Raw genomic sequence first — 20107 nt, forward strand, 5'->3', positions numbered from 1 at the left:
CATTCAAATCGGTTGTAATATCTCAGAAGACGCCGTTCATTCAACGGCTTTTTTCCTTTGTGTCCAATGTCGTAAATTCTTGGATTTTTAAATCAGTTTTGGAATTAGATTTTTGGATAAATACGGTTTTCTGCGTAAGTCGTGGACGTGTTTCTTTTCCGAGGATGGGAGACAAAGGATTGTCGGCGCTTCCAACGATCTTCTGCTTCGCTTTATTTATTGTAGCGCTGCAGCTCGTTAATGGCGACCTGAGTTATTCTATTCCAGAAGAGATGAAACACGGGTCTGTTATTGGAAATATAGCCAAAGATCTTGGGCTCGATCTGAGGACCGTATCTTCTCGAAAGGTCCGTGTGGATTTCGAGGGGACTCAAAAGCGTTACTGTGACATTAATCTGAGCACCGGAGATTTGATCACATCGGAGAGAATGGACAGAGAAAGCCTTTGTGGCAAAAAACCATCGTGTGTTGTTAAAGTAGATCTGGTGTTGGAAAATCCTTTGGAGCTTCATCGACTGAGTCTTCATATTCAAGATGTTAACGACAACTCACCAAAATTCAAGAAGAATTTGATTGAAATGGAAATAAGTGAGTCAGCTGAAAAGGGTAACCGCTTCTCTATACAGGAGGCCCATGACGCAGATATCGGTCAAAATGCTGTTCAGAGGTACAACCTACAGAAAAACGACCATTTTATTTTATCAGTTGACAGCAACAGAGTTGAACTCGTACTGGAGAACAAACTAGATCGAGAAAAACAAGCAGATATTAATCTGCTCCTCACAGCTCTAGATGGAGGCTCTCCTCAGAGATCAGGTACTGTAGTCATACACGTCACTGTGCTGGATGCTAATGATAACGCCCCAGTGTTCAGCCAGGCCGTTTATAAAGCCAGTCTGCATGAAAACTCTCCTCCAGATACCATAGTGATTACTGTTAGTGCTACAGATGCAGATGAAGGAGTGAATGGAGATGTGACGTATGACTTTGGTCACGTGTCTGATGACGATGTAAATGTTTTCTCTATTGATCCTAAAACGGGAGAAATCAGAGTAACTGGAGTGATTGACTTTGAAGAAGGCGGCTCTTTTGAAATAAGGGTGGAAGCTGAGGATGGTTTAGGACTTACTTCTTATGCCAAAGTTATAATAGATGTTACTGATGAGAATGATAATGCTCCAGTGATATACCTGAAGTCACTGACTAACCCCATACCTGAGAACGTGTCACCTGGTACAGAGGTGGGCATCATTAACGTGCAGGACAGAGACTCAGAGAGTAACGGACAGGTCCGCTGCTCCATTCAGCAAGGAGCCCCTTTTAAGTTGGTTCCTTCTATTAAAAACTATTATTCTCTGGTGACCACAGGACAACTGGACCGTGAGCTAGTGTCTGATTACAACATCACAATCACTGCCACTGACGAGGGCTCTCCACCTCTGTCCTCCTCTAAAAGTGTTCAGTTATCTGTAGCAGACATCAACGACAACCCACCTGTGTTTGAGGACCAGTCGTACAGCGCATATGTGAGTGAAAATAACAAACCCGGCTCCACTTTATGTTCCGTTACTGCTCGAGACCCCGACTGGAGACAAAACGGCACAGTGATTTATTCTGTGTTACCCGGTGAGGTGAACGGTGCCCCGGTGTCCTCCTATGTGTCTGTTAACGGAGACACGGGGGTGATCCACGCTGTGAGGTCGTTTGATTATGAACAGTTGAGGAGTTTTAAAGTGCAGGTGATGGCCAGAGACAACGGTTCTCCTCCTCTCAGCAGCAACGTGACCGTCAGTGTGTTCGTATCGGATGTGAACGACAACTCTCCTCAGATACTGTACCCCGCCCCGGAGGGCAACTCCTTCATGACCGAGCTGGTCCCCAAAGCTGCACACGGAGGCTCTCTGGTGTCCAAAGTGATCGCGGTGGACGCGGACTCCGGACAGAACGCCTGGCTGTCCTATGAAATAGTGAAATCCACCGATCCGGGACTTTTCACTATCGGTGTCCACAGCGGAGAGATCAGGACACAGCGGGACATTTCTGAATCTGACAGCATGAAACAGAACCTTATTGTGGCAGTGAAAGATAACGGACAGCCCTCTCTGTCTGCCACCTGTTCCATGTATTTACTTATTTCTGATAACTTGGCTGAGGTGCCAGAACTGAAGGACATTTCTTATGATGAGAAGAATTCCAAACTGACCTCTTATCTGATCATCGCGCTGGTGTCTGTGTCCACCTTTTTCCTGACCTTCATCATCATCATCCTGGGTGTGAGGTTTTGTCGCAGGAGAAAGCCCAGACTGTTGTTTGATGGAGCAGTCGCCATCCCCAGCGCTTATCTCCCCCCTAATTACGCAGATGTTGACGGCACAGGAACTTTACGCAGCGCCTACAACTATGACGCATATCTGACAACAGGATCTAGAACCAGCGACTTTAAGTTTGTGACATCTTACAATGACAACACACTGCCTGCTGACCAGACTCTGAGGAAAAGTCCGTCAGACTTCGTGGATCCATTCGACGATTTAGAGACTTCTGTAGAGGTAGGGCCTGTTACAAGTAATTACTGGTTATAATTCATTATTGTTTGTTTATTGAATCCTTTTCTTTTTTGGGTGCAGCATGTGTTACCATCTTTAAACTTGAAATTATTATCATTATTTTTTGGGTATTTAAAGACAAGATTTTGCATAATTGAGGGAGACATTCGTCTTTCTGGGGACTGCCTGCCTCGTAAATGGCGTCAGTAAATGAAGGCATTTATATATTCTTTTCCATCATTACCTCAGTACCACGTGACTCCTTACTAGTTTTCTTGTTTGTTGCCCTCCTTACTTTACTTTCTCCAGGAGTTGTCTACAAATATATATCAACGCTGTCACTCCTTCCTTCAGAAGGGTACTCTTTGAATATGATTCAGTTGCAAAATACGGTCTTGATAGTTCAGGTCCTTGCTTTTATTGAGCTGCTTTTGGTGGATTAATTTGAATTAGATAAGATCACTATTTAGTAAAACAAAATTACTTGTGATAAAGGAGTTTGTTTCTCCTGGTCGCTGTCGGCAGAGAACCTGAATTTCCCGCTGATACACATTGTAGAGCATTTTTATGAATGGAGCTGGCATAGTATTATCTTTTTTTAATACAAGCGTTTTGCGCAGTTTGTCATGAGTCCCAATTTGACTTTTTACAGCATGTGTCATCGAGTATCAGTTATCTGCGACTGGTGAAAACATTTTCCATTGTCTACGTCAGCCAAACTGTGGCTGTGGTTTCAGGTGTAAGAAAAGTCAGTTATTTAATTTTGTGACGCTGTCTCTGTCATTAGTTGAGTCAAAGATCACTGATGAAAAGACCCACTAAATGTTCAATTTCTTTTTGCTGTCAGCCTTGTGCGATCCAAAGTGTTCTGTCCATGGTGCTGAAGTTCTCCTCGGCAGCCCAGGCACGAATGCAGCCGGATATTTATTTTTCTCCTCATTCATATTGTCTACATTTAAATAATGGAGCGATATACAGCCGCCTCACATCACAAATTCTTGTGTTAGTTACAATCATTGTTTTCGAGTACTCCAGCAATATAACTCCTTCGTGTTTTTCGACGAAGGACTGGCCCCACATGAACAGTTGATTTAAACGTGTGTCACCATTATGTAATTTTTTTCACACTCTGTGACAGAATAAGTATTAGATACCAGCGTGAAGATAAAACAAAGTACTCATGGTGTCGCTGTTGGCTGACAGAAAATAGGCACCCACCACTCCACCCACTACTTCTACATAAATATCAGCAGCAGATGTTCCACTGAAGAAAAGCTTACATTTCTGACCGTGTTTTATCGTAAACACTGGTGTTGAATTGGATTATTGCGCGTTTTTGGACTACTTTTATGTCTCTGCACTGGAGAGAATAATTTCCACAAGCTGAGGAGGCAGTTTTGTGTCAGGATGGGAGACAAAGGATTTTCAACGCTTCGTCCGATCCTCGCCTTCATCTCCTTTTTTGTAGCTCTGCAGCTCGTTAATGGCGACCTGAGTTATTCTGTTCCAGAAGAGATGAAACGCGGATCTGTTATTGGAAATATAGCCAAAGATCTTGGACTTGATCTGAGGACCTTGTCTTCCCGAAAGGTCCGTGTTGATTTCGAGGGGACTCAAAAGCGTTACTGTGACATTAATCTGAGCACCGGAGATTTGATCACATCAGACAGAATGGACAGAGAAAGCCTTTGTGGCAAAAAACCATCGTGTGTCGTGAAAGTAGATCTGGTGTTAGAAAATCCTTTGGAGCTTCATCGACTGAGTCTTCATATTCAAGATGTTAACGACAACTCACCAAAATTCAGGAAGAATTTGATTGAAATGGAAATAAGGGAGTCAGCAGACAAGGGTAACCGCTTCTCTATTGAGGAGGCCCATGACGCAGATATAGGTCAAAATGCTGTTCAGAGGTACAACCTACAGAGGAATGACAACTTTATTCTCGCGGTTGACAGCAACAAGGTCGAACTCGTCCTGGAGAATACACTTGATCGAGAGAAACAAAAGGAGATTAATCTGCTCCTCACAGCTCTAGATGGTGGCTCTCCTCAGAGATCAGGTACTGTAGTCATACACGTCACTGTGCTGGATGCTAATGATAACGCCCCAGTGTTCAGCCAGGCCGTTTATAAAGCCAGTCTGCCGGAAAACTCTCCCCCAGATACTGTAGTGATTACTGTTAGTGCTACTGATGCAGATGAAGGAGTGAATGGAGATGTGACGTATGACTTTGGCCACGTGTCTGATGACGATGTAAATGTTTTCTCTATTGATCCTAAAACGGGAGAAATCAGAGTAACTGGAGTGATTGACTTTGAGGAAGGTAGTTCTTTTGACATGAGGGTGGAAGCTAAAGATGGTTTAGGGCTAACTTCTTATGCGAAAATTATAATTGACGTTACGGATAAGAATGATAATGCACCAGTGATATACCTGAAATCCCTGACTAACCCCATACCTGAGAACGTGTCACCTGGTACAGAGGTGGGCATCATTAACGTGCAGGACAGAGACTCAGAGAGTAACGGACAGGTCCGCTGCTCCATTCAGCAAGGAGCCCCTTTTAAGTTGGTTCCTTCTATTAAAAACTATTATTCTCTGGTGACCACAGGACAACTGGACCGTGAACTAGTGTCTGATTACAACATCACAATCACTGCCACTGACGAGGGCTCTCCACCTCTGTCCTCCTCTAAAAGTGTTCAGTTATCTGTAGCAGACATCAACGACAACCCACCTGTGTTTGAGGACCAGTCGTACAGCGCATATGTGAGTGAAAATAACAAACCCGGCTCCACTTTATGTTCCGTTACTGCTCGAGACCCCGACTGGAGACAAAACGGCACAGTGATTTATTCTGTGTTACCCGGTGAGGTGAACGGTGCCCCGGTGTCCTCCTATGTGTCTGTTAACGGAGACACGGGGGTGATCCACGCTGTGAGGTCGTTTGACTATGAGCAGTTGAGGAGTTTTAAAGTGCAGGTGATGGCCAGAGACAACGGTTCTCCTCCTCTCAGCAGCAACGTGACCGTCAGTGTGTTCGTATCGGATGTGAACGACAACTCTCCTCAGATACTGTACCCCGCCCCGGAGGGCAACTCCTTCATGACCGAGCTGGTCCCCAAAGCTGCACACGGAGGCTCTCTGGTGTCCAAAGTGATCGCGGTGGACGCGGACTCCGGACAGAACGCCTGGCTGTCCTATGAAATAGTGAAATCCACCGATCCGGGACTTTTCACTATCGGTGTCCACAGCGGAGAGATCAGGACACAGCGGGACATTTCTGAATCTGACAGCATGAAACAGAACCTTATTGTGGCAGTGAAAGATAACGGACAGCCCTCTCTGTCTGCCACCTGTTCCATGTATTTACTTATTTCTGATAACTTGGCTGAGGTGCCAGAACTGAAGGACATTTCTTATGATGAGAAGAATTCCAAACTGACCTCTTATCTGATCATCGCGCTGGTGTCTGTGTCCACCTTTTTCCTGACCTTCATCATCATCATCCTGGGTGTGAGGTTTTGTCGCAGGAGAAAGCCCAGACTGTTGTTTGATGGAGCAGTCGCCATCCCCAGCGCTTATCTCCCTCCTAATTACGCAGATGTTGACGGCACAGGAACTTTACGCAGCGCTTACAATTATGACGCATATCTGACAACAGGATCTAGAACCAGCGACTTTAAGTTTGTGACATCTTACAATGACAACACACTGCCTGCTGACCAGACTCTGAGGAAAAGTCCGACAGACTTTCTTGAGGCTTTTGGCGACTCTGACAATTCCCCCCAGGTAAATATTTCAGAGTTATAGTTTCGATATTTACTTCACCTTGCACTTCAGAGGATACAATCAATTAATTATTATGATGAAAAATTATGCTATCCGTTGGTCCATACAGTTGACCAGCTCCTCGATTTTTTAAATGTTAATTATTTAATTAAATGCTCTTATTATGGACACATCATTTACAACTCTTCTAAAGCAATGTTTGTTTTATTTGTCAGAATGTTTAAATTTTCGCAGGGTACGTGTGCCAACACACCCAGATTCAGATGTGTACAGTTGGGAATCTCGTGCATTGTAATACAGGGCATCAGTCTTGCCATCTTTGTGAAACAATCATTAACAATGTCTGAGGTATTTCTTGTCTTGAAGTTGAAGTATGCCTTACAGTGTAATGTGTTTTATTGCGTTTTTTCCTAATGTAAACATGTAAATGAGCTGGATTGGGGGGAAAACATAAGTCAGTTCAGGTCATTTAGTTCAAAAAAGTATTTACTTCTATAGCTCCTTTTTGGTAACATCCACCTATTTGATTGTTTATTTCCAGTTTTGCCAGTTCTGTTTAACGTTCACACGTAGTAGCAATGCAAGGTAAACATATACATATAAAAGTAATTGTTGCAAAAAGACGTGTTATGATATAGGACGCGTACAGACTCGGTAATAGCCAACACAATGATACCACTCCAGTAGTCTCGTTAAGTGATACTGTGTAACGCGTTTATGATTATGTTTTTTTTTTCTTTTTTCTTTTTTCTTTTTTCGAGGTTGGGGGGGGCTTGTGCTCGATATCAGGCAGATGCGACCTCAGTAAAAGTACATTATCCTTAGCTTACAACTCCAGTCTGTCGGTTCTCGGGAAGAGTGACGGAATGACTCTTTGCATGTCTTTATTTGGAGATGCTATTGATTTAACAGAATAGCATGTACGTTGCAAGCTAATGAAGCTACAACCCATTTTTGTTTCAGGCAACAGTGAGTTTTTCTGAAGGTGTTCTTCAAAGCTGACGTTTGTGGTCCGCCTTATGTTGCCGATTAAGCTCTGTCCATGGTGCTGAAAGGGTACATAGTGGGCGCACTCAAAATAGTTTTAAAGCAAGTCTGTGTATGCTGCCTCCAAATAGTTTACTTTTTAAAAGCATAGAAGCCACAATGAAAACAGGAAAAACAACTTTAATATATCTAAAGTAAATCTTAACACTTCAATTCATCTTTCCTTAATGAAACAATTGTGTTTGTCAATCAGTGCAACACGCTTGCTGCTCTAACTGTTAGGTCTTTTAAAATTAAACAAAAATGCATTCAACTACACACACTGTTTGATCATATCGACAACTGTGGCGATATAACAATGATTTAGTTTGAGTAAACGTTTCTTCCCTTTAATCTGCGGGGGTGTCACCTTCTGCTCTTCATATTTATATGGGGATATTTTGATAACAAGCCATTCACCTGACAGCCACATACTTATGTTATCACATGCTCTCTCTTAAATGAACACATTGTGTCGCTGTCTACCAGTTTACTAGGAACCATTGCAACGCTGTGTAGCGCAACGTCTCCACCCATTGTTCCTAAACGTTGTGTATCCAGTTATATGAAACGAGCTGTGGGATCGTGTTGCTAATTTCTGTCTTTGGATCATGCTGATGTAATGCATCTCACACATATTCGCTTGTCGAGCTAAACATATTTTACGATATCTTCCTCTCACTGTGGATACTTGTCATTTTCAAAAATGGAACGCAAAGGATTTTCAAACCCTGGCCTGGTAACCCGCTTTGTCGTCTGTTTGCTCGGGCTGCAATTCGTATGTGCCGAGGTGAGCTATTCTACCCCAGAGGAGGCGAAACCAGGAACAATCATTGGAAATATAGCCAAAGATCTTGGTCTGGATATATCTACGCTGTCAACTCGCAAGGCCCGCATTGATTCCGACGGGGATAACGAACAATTTTGTGTTATTAATTTGAAAAACGGGGATCTAAGTGTCGCTAAGCGTCTTGACAGAGAGACTCTTTGTGGCACAAAACCATCTTGCGTTTTTGGCCTGGAGCTTGTACTGGAGAATCCGTTAGAATTACATCGTATAAATTTACACGTTCAAGATATCAATGACAACTCTCCACAATTCAAAAGAGATTCACTCAGAATGGAAATACACGAGTCCGCAGAAAAGGGCACTCGTTTCCTAATCGAGGAAGCACATGACGCCGATATCGGACAAAATTCTGTTCAGAGGTACAGCCTGCAGAAGAATGAACATTTTATTCTAACGAATGATGCTAGCAAAGTTGAATTGGTTCTAGAAAACAAACTCGATCGAGAGACACAACAAGAGATTGATTTGCCTTTAACAGCTATTGATGGTGGCTCTCCTCAGAGGTCGGGCACTGTAATGATACACATCACTGTGCTGGATGCTAATGATAACGCCCCAGTGTTCAGCCAGGCCGTTTATAAAGCCAGTCTACCTGAAAACTCGCCTCTTGAAACTGTGGTGGTTACAGTAAGTGCTACAGATGCAGACGAAGGAGTGAATGGTGACGTGACATATGACTTTGGACACGTGTCTGACGACGATGTAAATATTTTCTCTATTGATCCTAAAATGGGAGAAATCAGAGTAACGGGTATGATTGACTTTGAAGAAAGTAGTTCTTTTGAAATGAGAGTTCAAGCTAAAGACGGTTTGGGGCTAACTTCTTATGCCAAAGTTATTATAGATGTTACTGATAAAAATGATAATGCTCCAGTTATACACCTGAAATCCCTGACTAACCCCATACCTGAGAACGTGTCACCTGGTACAGAGGTGGGCATCATTAACGTGCAGGACAGAGACTCAGAGAGTAACGGACAGGTCCGCTGCTCCATTCAGCAAGGAGCCCCTTTTAAGTTGGTTCCTTCTATTAAAAACTATTATTCTCTGGTGACCACAGGACAACTGGACCGTGAACTAGTGTCTGATTACAACATCACAATCACTGCCACTGACGAGGGCTCTCCACCTCTGTCCTCCTCTAAAAGTGTTCAGTTATCTGTAGCAGACATCAACGACAACCCACCTGTGTTTGAGGACCAGTCGTACAGCGCATATGTGAGTGAAAATAACAAACCCGGCTCCACTTTATGTTCCGTTACTGCTCGAGACCCCGACTGGAGACAAAACGGTACAGTGATTTATTCTGTGTTACCCGGTGAGGTGAACGGTGCCCCGGTGTCCTCCTATGTGTCTGTTAACGGAGACACGGGGGTGATCCACGCTGTGAGGTCGTTTGACTATGAGCAGTTGAGGAGTTTTAAAGTGCAGGTGATGGCCAGAGACAACGGTTCTCCTCCTCTCAGCAGCAACGTGACCGTCAGTGTGTTCGTATCGGATGTGAACGACAACTCTCCTCAGATACTGTACCCCGCCCCGGAGGGCAACTCCTTCATGACCGAGCTGGTCCCCAAAGCTGCACACGGAGGCTCTCTGGTGTCCAAAGTGATCGCGGTGGACGCGGACTCCGGACAGAACGCCTGGCTGTCCTATGAAATAGTGAAATCCACCGATCCGGGACTTTTCACTATCGGTGTCCACAGCGGAGAGATCAGGACACAGCGGGACATTTCTGAATCTGACAGCATGAAACAGAACCTTATTGTGGCAGTGAAAGATAACGGACAGCCCTCTCTGTCTGCCACCTGTTCCATGTATTTACTTATTTCTGATAACTTGGCTGAGGTGCCAGAACTGAAGGACATTTCTTATGATGAGAAGAATTCCAAACTGACCTCTTATCTGATCATCGCGCTGGTGTCTGTGTCCACCTTTTTCTTGACCTTCATCATCATCATCCTGGGTGTGAGGTTTTGTCGCAGGAGAAAGCCCAGACTGTTGTTTGATGGAGCAGTCGCCATCCCCAGCGCTTATCTCCCTCCTAATTACGCAGATGTTGACGGCACAGGAACTTTACGCAGCGCTTACAACTATGACGCATATCTGACAACAGGATCTAGAACCAGCGACTTTAAGTTTGTGACATCTTACAATGACAACACACTGCCTGCTGACCAGACTCTGAGAAAAAGTCCGTCAGACTTTACAGATGTATTTGGAGTGTCAGATGGGTCTCCAGAGGTAGGAATTATTTCTTATCTTGAACATTCATTCTAACCATTTTCGTCCTTTTTAACAGGGTTACCCATAGGAATGTCTCTAAGATATTCACTTCAAATGAAGTTGTTGGGCCTGTGAGAGGTCTAACAATCTTATCATTTGATGTAGAATTCATGTCTTGCATTATTCTTTTCACTCAGCATCTATTCTATGTTCTTTTTTGGTCAAAATAGCAGTCAAATGGATACTCTGGCACTCTCAACCACCCTGCAGCATTTCAAGGAGGGAACTGTGACAGTAGGGACTTGACTGTCTAGTGTGAAGTTTTACAGTCAGTATTTGGACATATAGTTTTGCAAAACTAGTGTCCTTATGCTTTTTTACTATAGCATACCAAAAGGTTACACCATGTTCCAGTAAATTTGACTCACAAGATCTGTTGTTATCATATAGTAATTGTCCTAATAATAATAACTCAGAGAAACTTTAGGGTGACAGATGATGACATGAATGTTGTTGTAGTGGTCTTGAATGGCTTTTTGAAGGTAACTGTCAATGTCAGTACAGTAGGCAGTGTGGGAGATTCTGCATCTCGACTTTCCTTGGCTCATAGGAGACTGTTGTCTGTACACACAAACATCCTTATCTTCATGGTTTTTTTTTTTTCAATTAGATTTATTATGATTAAGCACAACTTTGGTGTACAATTGTTGTTTCACTACGCTGACCCTGTTCAGCTGCCCAGTCTTCATTCATGAGAGCTCTAGGTTGTACCACTTTTACAGTACAATGCCTTAAAGTATCTTTTTGACAATGTTGCTAGAGAAGGTTCAGTACTGTCTTCCATCAAGTCGTTTTGTGCCTTTCATGCCAGAATGTACTCTTTCAGTGTTTCAGAGGCAAGCACTTATCTTGTAATTACATTTTTGTCTCAAAATATGAAAATTGTCCCAATAATGAATGTCAAAATGCTTATTCTGATCTCTTTGGCATTTATTGATGGCTTGTTAGTCCAAATTATTATTTTGACAAAGAAATAATTCACCAAAACAGTCTTAATGTAGCTTAAGTCTTTTTTATTTTAGCTGAATCACTTAGCTGTAGCATATCCATGTTGCTGTATTGTCCTGACTAAGAGCCTTAGTTCCTTAGATTATTTCAGGCAGCCCTGGACAGGTTTTTGTATGTTTTTTGAGAACTCTAAACTTCTTGTGCAAATTTTAATTATGTTTTCCAAAGTCATAATCAACCACAAGAAAAAAAACAAGGTAGAATAATAATTGTAGGAAATGAATGAAAGGCACATATATCACTTTTTTACAAAGTAAACCATCACAAAATAAATTCAACGTAGAAGCATACAGCATAAACAACAAAAGCCATCCAGCACTGGTAAAAAAAAAACTCCAGCTAATCTTCATGCCAATCACCTTACAGTATGTTTTCAAGGGGATTGCATGTTTCTCAGGTCTATCCACCAGCAAACAGTAGAGTGTAATTACAACACATATTGACTTGTTTTAAGATTTGAAGCCTAGTATTCAGTGGTTCCCATTTTGAAATTCCACTTTAAGACCATAGCTTCTGTTCATCTCTCCAATACATTCATGCATTATCCTCCTTTGTGGTACCCTCGTTTATGAAATTATGTGTGGACTGAAGCAATGATATGCATCTGGAGCCAGAGCTGAAATTGTGTGAACCAGACTAAACACGACTCATTTGCAGGTCTGCCACAAACTATTTGTTTTCTTTTAAAGTCAACAAACCAAACCACAGTAGCATTTTAAAGGTGGGATTTTCTTTTTGTCAAACCAATGTTGTGGTATTTTTCTTGTAAATTAAGCAGTCATTATCTATAACAAAACAGTCAGAGTATTAATATTCACCACTTTTTCTTTTTGCGCCAAGATTGGTGCTGATTTATGATAAAACAAATCAGAAAACAGCTCGAATCGCAGCATTTAGTGTTGATCTTCCACATGCAGAAATTTAATTGAACTCGTAGTGTCGCTGTTGACCAGCAGAGGAAACACCTCCACCCCTTGCTCGTGCTTTGTTGCTCTCGGCTTGATTTTCTCCTCGTCGAATTGCACCATTGGATTTGCTTTGGACAGTCGTTCGTTTGAGAAACATTTTGCAAGTACAACTGATGATCGATTATTTTAATGCGGACAGCGCGATTTTTATTAATTTATTTTTTGCACAGGAATAAACCACACCATTTAACGTTTTTGAGTTGTTTTCCATTCTTGTCCCAGGATGGCACACAATGGATGTTCGGCGGCGGGCCTGCTTTATATCTTTGCTTTCTTTCTTCATCTGCTTCACATTGGTCACGGAGACGTAAGCTTTTCTATCCCTGAGGAAATGAAACTCGGATCTGTCATAGGAAATATAGCAAAGGACCTCGGCTTGAACGTGGGGAAATTATCAGCTCGAAAGGCCCGCATTGACGGCGAGCTGAACCGTGAACGGTACTGTAACTTAAACCTTAACACCGGAGATTTGATTGTAGCTGAAAGAATGGACAGGGAGGCTCTTTGCGGGGAAAAGACATCTTGCATCCTTAAATTTGAGTTGATCTTGGAGGAACCTCTAGAGTTGCACCGCATATCACTACAAATACACGATATCAACGACAATCCGCCAGTTTTTACTAAAGATGAAATCAAGATAGAAATCAATGAATTGGCCGTGAAAGGATCTCGGTTCCGTGTTTTGGAGGCACATGATATTGATATCGGGCAAAACACTGTTCAAAGCTACGCATTACAGACGAATGATTATTTAGTGTTAAAAATTCATTCAAATTCAGATGGGGGGAAATTTCCAGAACTAGTGTTGAATAGGGAATTAGACCGCGAGGAACAGCAGGAATTGAGATTACTGCTCACTGCACTAGATGGAGGTAGTCCTCAAAGAACTGGCACTTCAACCGTGCATGTGACTGTCCTAGATGCTAATGATAACGCCCCAGTGTTTAGCCAGACCGTGTATGAAGCCAGTCTGCCTGAAAACTCTCCTCTAGATACTACAGTGGTGACAGTGGCTGCAACTGATGCAGATGAAGGTCTAAATGGTGAGGTGACTTATGAAATAAGTCGTATTTCAGAAACGGGGAGAAGAGCATTTGTATTAAATCACACTACGGGAGAAATTAAAGTAATAGGGCCTCTGGATTTCGAAAAAGAGTCAGTATATGAAATGCGCATAAACGCCAAAGATGGATATGGCCTTACGTCAGATTCCAAAGTTGTAATTGAAATCTCCGATGTTAATGACAATCCACCTGAAATCAATGTAAAATCTCTTAATAATCCCATACCCGAGAACGTGTCACCTGGTACAGAGGTGGGCATCATTAACGTGCAGGACAGAGACTCAGAGAGTAACGGACAGGTTCGCTGCTCCATTCAGCAAGGAGCCCCTTTTAAGTTGGTTCCTTCTATTAAAAACTATTATTCTCTGGTGACCACAGGACAACTGGACCGTGAACTAGTGTCTGATTACAACATCACAATCACTGCCACTGACGAGGGCTCTCCACCTCTGTCCTCCTCTAAAAGTGTTCAGTTATCTGTAGCAGACATCAACGACAACCCACCTGTGTTTGAGGACCAGTCGTACAGCGCATATGTGAGTGAAAATAACAAACCCGGCTCCACTTTATGTTCCGTTACTGCTCGAGACCCCGACTGGAGACAAAACGGTACAGTGATTTATTCTGTGTTACCCGGTGAGGTGAACGGTGCCCCGGTGTCCTCCTATGTGTCTGTTAACGGAGACACGGGGGTGATCCACGCTGTGAGGTCGTTTGATTATGAACAGATGATGAGTTTTAAAGTGCAGGTGATGGCCAGAGACAACGGTTCTCCTCCTCTCAGCAGCAACGTGACCGTCAGTGTGTTCGTATCAGATGTGAACGATAACTCTCCTCAGATACTGTACCCCGCCCCGGAGGGCAACTCCTTCATGACCGAGCTGGTCCCCAAAGCTGCACACGGAGGCTCTCTGGTGTCCAAAGTGATCGCGGTGGACGCGGACTCCGGACAGAACGCCTGGCTGTCCTACGAAGTAGTGAAATCCACCGATCCGGGACTTTTCACTATCGGTGTCCACAGCGGAGAGATCAGGACACAGCGGGACATTTCTGAATCTGACAGCATGAAACAGAACCTTATTGTGTCAGTGAAAGATAACGGACAGCCCTCTCTGTCTGCCACCTGTTCCATGTATTTACTTATTTCTGATAACTTGGCTGAGGTGCCAGAACTGAAGAACATTTCTTATGACGAGAAGATTTCCAAACTGACCTCTTATCTGATCATCGCGCTGGTGTCTGTGTCCACCTTTTTCCTGACCTTCATCATCATCATCCTGGGTGTGAGGTTTTGTCGCAGGAGAAAGCCCAGACTGTTGTTTGATGGAGCAGTCGCCATCCCCAGCGCTTATCTCCCTCCTAATTACGCAGATGTTGACGGCACAGGAACTTTACGCAGTGCTTACAACTATGACGCATATCTGACAACAGGATCTAGAACCAGCGACTTTAAGTTTGTGACATCTTACAATGACAACACACTGCCTGCTGACCAGACTCTGAGGAAAAGTCCATCAGACTTCGTTGACCCTTTTGAAGACTTGGATGCATCTGTCGAGGTAGGAGCCATTCAAAGTACTTCGCTGGTCACATTCAAGCTCCCTTTGCGAATTTTTAGTATTTGTTTTTGTTTTATTGGGTGCTCAGAATCAGCCGTTTGCACAATGGAGGGAAACCTTATTTTTTCTTGATCCTGCTTACTTCGTAAATTACGTCAGTAAGTAATCAGTCCTTTTTGCCATTTGTCACTCAATGCCAAATGACTACTTATTTTGTGTCGACGTGTTCAACGTGTTCTTTGAATTTTTTCCCGCTTGTTCAGACATAGTTGTCGACTTTTTCAGTCCTATCTCAGAGCGATACATTTTTATATTTGTTGACAAATTGTTCTGTCTTGATCGTTATTTTTCATTCGTTTGTTTAACCAAGCTGCCCGTTGCGGACTCACTGAAATGAAACTACATTGCCATTAAAACAACATCACTCGCAAGCAAGGGCTTACTTCAAATTGAATATCCTGGTGAAGAACCAGACCTCATGAGAAATTGTATAGAGACAGCAATATTTCTATCTTAAAAGCTGAGTCACAAGTTAAGCTGTCACCGAATTATGTTTTCTTTAATCAAACGTTTTATTCATGCTCTCGTGAGTTTTCACTTTCATATGTCTCGTTGTAAAACAACCTTTCAGTCATCAGCATGTGTCACTGATCATTAATTATTAGCAAGTGATGCAAATATTTCTCCGATTTCTGGGTCAGCATAACTGTAGGTAGTTTAAGGTTTAGGTGCAATTTTGAGTTAAAGTTTAAACGCTTGTACCATCTGTCTTGTCATATCGAAAAGCATCTGTCCATGGTGCTGAAACACTGCTCTGGCTCTGCTGAAAGTTTATCTTTTCATCATCCATGGTGTCCACATTTAGATAATGATGATATTTTATATGTGATTTAAACTTTAGGTTGTTGTAATTTACCTCACTGCCTCGGTCATATGGAGCGCTCAACAGTAGTTTGATATTACACTTATCCCATGTCACATTACAATCGTGGTCTTGGTGACTGTTAGAGTTTAGGACTCAATATTTTAAGTTTCCTTCTCCGTCGGAGGCTAATGCAATACTCTTTGTTTTCTCAACTCATATATAGCAAATTCTGGATAGCAAGGTTAAAGTTTTTTTTTTTTTTTTTAAAGCTAACTGAACTCTGTTGAACCAGACAGAAGAACATTTACGCCTGCAAAACTTAGCCAGTGCCAACGGACATTACGTCATTTTTTGTTTTGTTTTGTTTTCATAAAGAGAAAAATGTAACCCTCGTGAGCTGCTCACCTAAACTAGTTTAATAGCATCTTAATTTTTTTTTTTTCATATTTTGTGAGAGAAAAGGTATTGCATGCTAGTGTGGAGATAGAAAATGACTCATGGTGTCGCTGTTGACTGACAGATGATAGGCATCCACCACTCCACCCACTACTACTACAGAGACACCAGCTGCAGATTTTCAGCCCAAGAAAAGCTCACATTACTGACGGTGTTTTATGGTTCATACTGTTGTGAAGTTGGATTATTGCGTGTTTTTGAACAGCTTTCATTTGTTTGTTCTGGGAAGTAATATTTCAACAAACTCAGTAAGCGGTTTTGCGTTAGGATGGGAGACAAAGGATTTTCGGAGCTTCATCTGATCTTCGCATTCGTTTCCTTTATTGTAACGCTGCAGCCCGTTAATGGCGACCTCAGTTTTTCTATTCCAGAGGAGATGAAACGCGGGTCGGTTATTGGAAATATGGCCAAAGATCTTGGGTTGGATCTGAGGACGTTATCTTCAAGAAATGCCCGTGCTGATTTCGAGGGGACTCAAAAGCGTTACTGTGACATTAATCTGAGCACCGGAGATTTGATCACATTGGAGAGAATGGACAGAGAAAGCCTTTGTGGCAAAAAACCCTCGTGCGTCGTGAAAGTAGATCTGGTGTTAGAAAATCCTTTGGCGCTTCATCGACTGAGTCTTCATATTCAAGATGTAAATGACAACTCACCAAAATTTAAAAAGAATTTGATTGAAATGGAAATAAGTGAATCGGCTGAGAAGGGTACCCGATTCTCTATTGAGGAGGCCCATGACGCAGATATAGGTCAAAATGCTATTCAGAGGTACAATCTACAGAAAAACGACCATTTTATTTTATCTGTTGACAGCAAGAGAGTTGAACTCGTACTGGAGAATAAATTGGATCGAGAAAATAAAGAGGAGATCAATCTGCTCCTCACAGCTCTAGATGGAGGCTCTCCTCAGAGATCAGGTACTGTAGTCATACACGTCACTGTGCTGGATGCTAATGATAACGCCCCAGTGTTCAGCCAGGCCGTTTATAAAGCCAGTCTGCCTGAAAACTCTCCTCCAGATACTGTAGTGATTACTGTTAGTGCTACTGATGCAGATGAAGGAGTGAATGGAGATGTGACGTATGACTTTGGTCACGTGTCTGATGACGATGTAAATGTTTTCTCTATTGATCCTAAAACGGGAGAAATCAGAGTAACTGGAGTGATTGACTTTGAGGAAAGTAGTTCTTTTGAAATGAGGGTGGAAGCTAAAGACGGTTTAGGGCTAACTTCTTACTCTAAAATTTTGATCGATCTTACTGATAAGAATGATAATGCACCAGTGATATACCTGAAGTCACTGACTAACCCCATACCTGAGAACGTGTCACCTGGTACAGAGGTGGGCATCATTAACGTGCAGGACAGAGACTCAGAGAGTAACGGACAGGTCCGCTGCTCCATTCAGCAAGGAGCCCCTTTTAAGTTGGTTCCTTCTATTAAAAACTATTATTCTCTGGTGACCACAGGACAACTGGACCGTGAACTAGTGTCTGATTACAACATCACAATCACTGCCACTGACGAGGGCTCTCCACCTCTGTCCTCCTCTAAAAGTGTTCAGTTATCTGTAGCAGACATCAACGACAACCCACCTGTGTTTGAGGACCAGTCGTACAGCGCGTATGTGAGTGAAAATAACAAACCCGGCTCCACTTTATGTTCCGTTACTGCTCGAGACCCCGACTGGAGACAAAACGGGACAGTGATTTATTCTGTGTTACCCGGTGAGGTGAACGGTGCCCCGGTGTCCTCCTATGTGTCTGTTAACGGAGACACGGGGGTGATCCACGCTGTGAGGTCGTTTGATTATGAACAGTTGAGGAGTTTTAAAGTGCAGGTGATGGCCAGAGACAACGGTTCTCCTCCTCTCAGCAGCAACGTGACCGTCAGTGTGTTCGTATCGGATGTGAACGACAACTCTCCTCAGATACTGTACCCCGCCCCGGAGGGCAACTCCTTCATGACCGAGCTGGTCCCTAAAGCAGCACACGGAGGCTCTCTGGTGTCCAAAGTGATCGCGGTGGACGCGGACTCCGGACAGAACGCCTGGCTGTCCTATGAAATAGTGAAATCCACCGATCCGGGACTTTTCACTATCGGTGTCCACAGCGGAGAGATCAGGACACAGCGGGACATTTCTGAATCTGACAGCATGAAACAGAACCTTATTGTGGCAGTGAAAGATAACGGACAGCCCTCTCTGTCTGCCACCTGTTCCATGTATTTACTTATTTCTGATAACTTGGCTGAGGTGCCAGAACTGAAGGACATTTCTTATGACGAGAAGAATTCCAATCTGACCTCTTATCTGATCATCGCGCTGGTGTCTGTGTCCACCTTTTTCCTGACCTTCATCATCATCATCCTGGGTGTGAGGTTTTGTCGGAGGAGAAAGCCCAGACTGTTGTTTGATGGAGCAGTCGCCATCCCCAGCGCTTATCTCCCTCCTAATTACACAGATGTTGACGGCACAGGAACTTTACGCAGCGCTTACAACTATGACGCATACCTGACAACAGGATCTAGAACCAGCGACTTTAAGTTTGTGACGTCTTACAATGACAACACACTTCCTGCTGACCAGACTCTGAGGAAAAGTCCATCAGACTTTGCTGAAGTGTTTGGTCACCCAGATGAGTCCCCAGAGGTAGGCCACTTTTTGTATCTAAAATTTAATGTCATGTATGACTTTCCAAGAGCATCGCCATGCTCTTTATTTCAGAGCACAATTTGTCTCTCAAGTCATGACCATTCTATACCTTTTTATATGCACCTGTCGGCATAAAACTCATATTCATGATGTGAGAACTATAATATTACAACTGATTATCAGCCATTTCTTTAATGTAGTGCGTCAGATTTCAATTTTGCTTAGCCATGACTTTTTACCTCCAATGCTTGATTTGTGTTTTATACTGAAACATGTCTGTGCTTAGCGGACAAACAAGCTGTTGATCGAGACTTGTTGGTGCTTTTCAAGTGACTGATGATAGTCAGCTATGAACTTGTTTTAGAATTTCTTAATTGATGAAAAACTGAAGTTTGTCCAATAAACATACAAATGATTCAGGACATTGATCTAGCCGTCTGACATTGCCTAACTGCCACATATACTTGTTGAATTTCAGTTACCTGTATTTGTTAACCATCGAATAATTCATAGTAAAATATGGCTTTCTAATTTTCATTGAATAAATGTGAAAATAAGATTAAATTATCCTGTAGGCCTGGTGAGGTTTAAAATGGGTACTGGAATGACATTCAATCTGGCGCGTACTCCTGACAAGGCCTTGTCCACATGAATTCAATGAAACGTAATACAAAATCAAACTTGACAGCTATGTTTCACTTTAGATTTTAAGCCAACCATAATTTCTTAATTATAATTTAAGATCATCAAATCAAGGATCCGGAGGATATTGTACTTCCTCAAAGATACCAGCCACCTAAATATGCCTCTTTCATATTGTCTGTCTTTTAAATTTTTTTTTTAAATCAAATGTAGAATGGACGATAGAAGTTTCTTGGTCTATTAGTCGCAGTTCAAACGCTGTCCATGGTGCTGAAATGTGTTCTCTATCTGTGCGCCTGCAAAACAAACCCACAAAATCACATTAAGGTGATTTCCCTTAGTGTTTTGATATGGAGTCATTGTAGTATTTATCTCTGCAGAAACTGACTCTT

At 42.7% G+C, this 20107-nt stretch overlaps 2 protein-coding genes across 10 annotated transcripts in view; both read left to right on the top strand.

Moving 5' to 3' along the window:
- Nucleotides 1–53: 53 nt before the first annotated feature.
- LOC119007663 (protocadherin gamma-C5-like) overlaps nt 54–20107 on the top strand; it is a 261083-nt gene continuing 241029 nt past the window's right edge. Inside the window, exon 1 of one of the 9 annotated variants that reach the window (XM_037077498.1) lies at nt 54–2549. In XM_037077498.1, coding sequence (XP_036933393.1) covers nt 165–2549 — 2385 coding nt within the window. In that variant the 5' untranslated portion in view covers nt 54–164. Of the gene's footprint in view, nt 2550–3855; nt 6339–8010; nt 10456–12563; nt 15097–20107 lie in introns of those variants that run through there. The other 8 variants (XM_037077515.1, XM_037077502.1, XM_037077519.1 and 5 more) reach the window with 8 other exon arrangements.
- Nucleotides 16539–19579, top strand: LOC119008028 (putative protocadherin beta-18). Its single transcript, XM_037078058.1, has 2 exons — nt 16539–19105; nt 19552–19579. The coding sequence occupies exons 1-2, from the start codon at nt 16686–16688 to the stop codon at nt 19577–19579; spliced, it is 2448 nt and encodes an 815-aa protein (XP_036933953.1). The 5' UTR covers nt 16539–16685.

The sequence above is a fragment of the Acanthopagrus latus genome, chromosome 18, assembly GCF_904848185.1.
Source record: "Acanthopagrus latus isolate v.2019 chromosome 18, fAcaLat1.1, whole genome shotgun sequence".
Classification (NCBI taxonomy): Eukaryota; Metazoa; Chordata; class Actinopteri; order Spariformes; family Sparidae; genus Acanthopagrus; species Acanthopagrus latus.

Excerpts from the sequence above, each read along its gene's own strand:
- LOC119008028 (XM_037078058.1), top strand. The coding sequence starts at position 16,686 with ATGGGAGACAAAGGATTTTCGGAGCTTCATCTGATCTTCGCATTCGTT. Across the intron at positions 19,106-19,551 it reads TATCTAAAATTTAATGTCAT|TTACCTGTATTTGTTAACCA; the intron begins GTATGACTTTCC and ends GTTGAATTTCAG.